Source organism: Limulus polyphemus, unplaced genomic scaffold (genome assembly GCF_000517525.1).
Source record: "Limulus polyphemus unplaced genomic scaffold, Limulus_polyphemus-2.1.2 Scaffold4495, whole genome shotgun sequence".
Taxonomy (NCBI): domain Eukaryota; kingdom Metazoa; phylum Arthropoda; class Merostomata; order Xiphosura; family Limulidae; genus Limulus; species Limulus polyphemus.
In genome coordinates this window covers 1-6021 of record NW_013670105.1, presented here as the reverse complement: position 1 = coordinate 6021, position 6021 = coordinate 1, and the positions used below count along the sequence as shown (strand labels likewise).

Below are 6021 nucleotides of genomic sequence, written 5' to 3'. Positions count from 1 at the left end.
TATATGAAAACTTACACTATCTGTCAAATGTAACCATTATTATAAGAAAACTTACACTATCTGTGAAATTCAACCATTATTATATGAAAACTTACACTATCTGTCAAATGTAACCATTATTATAAGAAAACTTACACTATCTGTGAAATATAACCATTATTATATGAAAACTTACACTATCTGTCAAATGTAACCATTATTATAGAAAACTTACACTATCTGTAAATGTAACCATTATTATATGAAAACTTACACTATCTGTCAAATGTAACCATTATTATATGAAAACTTACACTATCTGTGAAATATAACCATTATTATATGAAAACTTAAAATAGTTTCACATTGTTATGTATTTCAAAGTTTACAAAACCTATTTTATTTTTGGATTAAACTCTTTATATATTCGTGGCCTATTTATAGTCAAAATGCTGAATATTCATCAGAACAATGCCATAGTTTGGTCACACAAACTGATAAAGAAATAGTGTTTACAGTAACACTGTCCTGGATTAAAATATATAGAGATGTTACATGTTCTTCCTAGAGCTAGCAGTCAAACTTACTGGGCTCCAACTGTAGACAAAAGCAATGAATAATATAGTTGCCTTAGATTAAATTTTCAGAAACTTGGTTGCTCCGTAGTAATCTACCTGATGTGTTTTTCTTGCAGTAGAACAAATTACTTGCAAGATGTTAAAGCAGTTAGTGTAAAATTCTTTTGAAAACCTTTTTGTTAATTGCAGGAAAAAGTCCTCAAGGATATGGATCAAAATTCAAATGTGAAATCAGATAGTGAAAACAGTGAGGAAGAAGAGATATTACAGATTCAAAGACAAAAGCAGAAAGCTTTCTTGGACAAAGAAAAGGTAATAGATGTTTACTTATAAGATTAACTAATCCTGTAACATTATTTGGTGAAATGAAAGATTCTAATACAATTTGACCTTATATGTTCTAGATGGCTTAAACATACACATCCATCATTAGAGGTGAAATTTTCAAAATATACTTCAAGAACAAGTTGCATCAAAAACTTTTTGTGGTAATCCAATTTCATAATTTTAGTACAAGTTGGCGACATAAAATTTTAGTTATTTAATTATTTAAGAAATGACAAATGTTATAATTTTATGGTTAAACAAGACAGTGTGTTAGTACTAAAATATGTATAAAGGTTTAGTAATGGCTACATAAAACTCAAACTGTGTCAGAACTAAAACAAATGTACAAATATCTTTATGGCTACATAAAACAAACAGTGTGTCAGCATTAAAGCATGGGTACAAAGTATTGTTAAAGCTACATAAAAAAATGTCACTACTGAAGTAAGTGTACAAAGTACATAAAACATTGTGTCAGTACTAAAATGTTTATAAAACATTGGTATGGCTGCATAGAATAGTGTATAAGTACTAAACATGTACAAAGGTGTAGCTCAAGTCACATGATTGCCTTTTGAGGAATAGTTTGTTTTCTTAAAGATTATTGTCTTTGAAAGGAAGTTAGCATGAAGCTGTCATAAAAATATTGTTAATTTAGAATTCAACACAAAAATAACATAATGAAGAGAATGCTTTGTTACAATAACACTGAAATTCTAGTAATTGTGATTTATTAGAAATCTCATTAAAGAAATTTCTTTATTTAAATATCTACAAATGTGTGATAAATTATTAGGTATTTGATATTATAAAATATAATTGAATAAACAAAACTCAGTTTTTACTACCATCAATATTTTGTCAACTTCTAACATTTACTTATTGTTATTCATGAAAAAAATCCTAAAATTGTTATTTCTGCAAAGTATTGAGGAGCTTTGCGCGTACAGCATACTTTCAGCTTTTAAAATTTTTCTGACCATCCCAAAGAATAACTTTATTTTTACTAAGGACCTACCACCCCTTGAAAGTATACTCTCCTGCACCTAGAAGCCTAAATCTGTACTTTAAACTCTCCTAGCAAGTACATAAAAGAAAAATCATAAGGTTTAGTAACAGAATGACAGAACAGAACTGTGCTAAAAATGATGTACTTGATTCCGAATATGAAGGCAAATTTCTTCCATAGGGCTGCAGACATAGCGAAGTCATACATAGTATGACATACAGTTTCAATACAGGGGCAGAATGGGAAGTTATTTACTGTTGTAATTTTAGATTCATTTAATCTAGGTCTTACTGGGACAATTTTCCAGGCTAAGTTATGTCAGGATGCTTCAAAGTGTCTGGAGTTTACCCTGTCCCATACAGTCTATGGTTAGGTAATTTTAGTGTACTTTTAGGTGGAATTATGTAAGCATTAGGTTATAGAGTTCAATTGTTTTCATTTGACCTAAACATTTATTTTTTAAGGCTGGTATCAGATGTTTTGGATGAAACTTAGGTAGTTTGGTGCGGTTACTGTATTTAATGGTTTAACTGTGCTGTTGAATATTCTGTTATAGTGTCCTAATAGGTAAGTTATAAAGTGTACTTCTGGGTGATCTGACTGGAGGAGTGTGCATATAAACTGTGTCCAGGTAGCTGTTAGTTGATTTTTTGGGTGGTAGGTTAATGACTTCTCTTTTAATGAGTTTGGGTTTATTTGACCAGATATATTTGTACAATTTTTTGTTTATTTCTTTTATTGTAGCGGCTGGCAATGGATAAACTTGACCTACATACACTAACTTAGCTAGGTCTATCTGTTTGATTGCTTGAATTTTAGTGAGTAGGGAGATTTCTTTCCCTTGCTATTTGTCTATTGTTTCATATATTTTCTGAGTTAAAAGGTTTCAGTTATGTTCTGGGGGGGTTTTTGTGCGTTGTAATAATTACCAAGTATCTTAACTGGGTTTTGGATACATCTTAGACTGAACAAGTCTTTTTGTATATTACAATTTTTGCTGAGCCAAAAGGTGTAGGACTTATTCCAATTTACTTTTGTTCCTGTAGCTGCACTGTATTTGTTTACTATGTTCCAACTATGTTTAATAGACTTCTAGAGTAACATTGTGTGTGTGAACAGGAAATTTTTACTCTAATACTGAGTTTTGAGAGATGGAGATACCCTTGATGTTCTGGCATTGATTTATAGAAGTGAATGAAGTATCAGTTACTAGGACAAAAAAGACCGGGTACAGAGGACACTCCTGTCTTACCCCAGAGCTGACAGGAACTACTCTGGATAGGTGACCAATGACATTCACTATTGTATTTATGTTTGTGTATATTGTTTTTATCCAGTTAACTATGTGCTCTGAACAAACAGAAGAAAGTCTTGATTGGCCTGGTCAAACGCTTTCTCTTGGTGAATCATTATAACACAGTCTTGGGTTTTATTACTAATGTATATTATATCTGATGAAGCTAGTGTTGTTGTGTATGTTTTGGTTAGGGATACTACATGTTTGTGTGTCAATTACTGTGTTTTCTATGACTTTTTTTTATTCTATTACTCATGTATTTTGTAAGTATTTTATAGCGTGTTATAGTTATTGATATTTGTTCTTTTTTATTGTGTAGGATGATTATACCAGGTTTAAATGAGGGTGATAGTTCATTCTCAATTAAGCACTGGTTGAGCATTAGAGTGAACTTGTCTCCTATTATTTACAGTATGTTATGTAAAATTTGGCCAAGAGGCTGTCTGGGCCTGATGATTTGTTATTTTTCGTTGAGGTGATTGCCTCCCAACATTCTTGAGTTGAGAGTGCTCCTGTTAAGGTTGAACTGAGATTTGTATCTAGTTTACTTATGAGTTGTGTTATTGAGTGCCATTTTTGGTCCTAACTGTTTTTGGGGGATAAAGGTTTTCGTAAAGGTCTGCAGCTAAATTTAACATGTTTTGTTTGTCGCTTTGTTCTGTACTATTTTGGTCTGCTATACTATTGATGTTTGTACAAGGCTCCTGAAAATGTTTCTTCACTGTTGAGTGTACCTGCTAGTTTGAATTTTAAGGCATTTGTTTTTTTGGCTATAGAGTTCATTTAGTTTAGCTTCTATTATCTGTATGGATTCCATGAATTTTGGATGGTTTACTGTTGTTCTTGTAAGAGGAATTAGGGATCTATCAAAGAAATTTATTTCTTTATTTTTTCCTTGATCTTTACCTATTTGTTTACTGAGGGTTTTTGATTTTGATTTTAGGTGTTCCTGGATTAGGGTTTTCAGTGTTACATAGGGAGACTTAACAGTTTATTTATTTGGTCTGTGGTTACAGTGTTTTCAAGAAGAGAGACATTGAGATTCCAATGTCCCTTCCCTCGATCTATTTTATTTGGGTGTGTTAATTCTAAACATACAATATGGTGGTCACTGACATAATGGTCTTTAATATCAGTTGGGTTTACCCAGATTTTTATCACTGGTGAAATAGAGCCTGTCAAGCCTGACCCCCACCCTGCTATTACTCCAATAAGCCATCCCAGGGTCAAACCCTTGAATGTCGCACCAGACATCAACTAAATAGAAATTATCAATCACTCATTTAAGCCATCCTACTATTTCATCCGTATTTAAATTTCTGTTTATTTTATCTAGTAAAGGGTCTAGAACACAATTAAAATCTCCATCCATGATAATATGATAGGTGCAGAAAAGATAGTCTTCTAAGACCCTAAAAAACTGTCTTCTGGGTCTCTATTTGTAGGGGTGTAAATATTGATAAACCTGATTATTCTGTTGCATGGGATGGGGGAACTTTTAAAGACAGCCTGTATGTTTGTAAATTTTCCTCTTGTGACATCTGTGTATTCTCTTTGTTTGTTAGGTTTGGTCTATGGTGTGGTCATTTAGCAAGTTGCTTGAAGTTTTCAAGATAACCTGTATGTTAAATGTTTGTACATATGTCATAAGGTAATATTGTTTTTTTCTACTACCTTTATGTATTCTGATGGTATCACCAGTTAATAGTGGGACATCTAGTGTTTCTTTTGTTGGAATACTTTATCATGTGAGATATGTACATTATACTTTTTGTCTCTAGAGCTAAGTGTTTTGAGTACTACATTGTAATATGTATTTGATTTGTCTTGCAGGGAAATGAATATTTTAAAGAAGGCAAGTATGATGAAGCAATTGCTTGTTACACTTTAGGAATTCAGAGTGATCCATATAATGCTGTACTGCTAGCAAACCGTGCTATGGCCTTCCTGAAAAAAGGACAGTAAGTTATAACTAAATGTTGACCAAACCTACAGAAATATCACCTACAACAATCTGGAGTGAAGGAAATAAAAAATTTCAAAAAATATACTCATACTTCTACTTTTTTTTAATAATAATACTAATACCATTCAAATACAGTATAATTATTCTTTTTATTATCTTAAAAGTTTTCTATACTTAATCAAAAATTATCTTACAGGTATCTTAAATTTACTTATTATTTTCACCTTTTATCATTAAAAGTAAATTATGAACTATCTTTGGTGATAAGTAGCAAAAATGTTTATGCATAATCTCCTTTTTAATTATTGGAATTTTAAATTTTAATTCTTGTATTCTATTAGGTTAAACATCTACCATTAAATTCCAGATGTTAATGTTCATTTTAAGTGATAAGCTTACCTAGTGTATTTTAGCAGAATTTTGCAAACGTTTTCTGAATATGAAAAAAAAATGCATAAAATTGGAACATAGGGAGGTTTTTTTATTCTTTATAATAAAAACATGATCTGATGATATTAAGGGGTCAAAAAAGAGTTAATGTACATGAAAAACATCAAAACTACATGTGTATTTGACTCATTTGTTAACATACATTTTTCCAGAGTATTACAAATTACACAAGGTTGTTTTTTCTACTTTAAATCATTACTCTAAACCAAGTATAGAGACCTTTGGTTGGAAATTATTTTTTCATCATGTGAAAAAATGTTCAGTTATTGTACATTTTGAAGTATAAAGGAAATTGTGATGTAGAGTTTTGTAAAGAAATGCAAATATTAAGTTATCTTTAAAAACGGTTATTAGAGATACATCTATAAAGGTAAACAGCTTGTTAGGTAACTATATTATAGTGCATTACTGGTTT

The 6021-nt window shown here is 30.9% G+C and overlaps 1 protein-coding gene across 1 annotated transcript in view; it reads left to right on the top strand.

The window, feature by feature from the left end:
• The window catches only part of LOC106471253 (RNA polymerase II-associated protein 3-like), a gene marked incomplete at its 3' end in the record, with an annotated part of 12626 nt that extends 7475 nt beyond the window's left edge, over window positions 1-5151 (top strand). Inside the window, exons 3-4 of the mRNA XM_013931844.1 lie at window positions 747-869; window positions 5024-5151. Coding sequence (XP_013787298.1) covers window positions 747-869; window positions 5024-5151 — 251 coding nt within the window. The remainder of the gene's footprint in view (window positions 1-746; window positions 870-5023) is intronic.
• Between the last annotated feature and the right edge of the window lie 870 nt (window positions 5152-6021).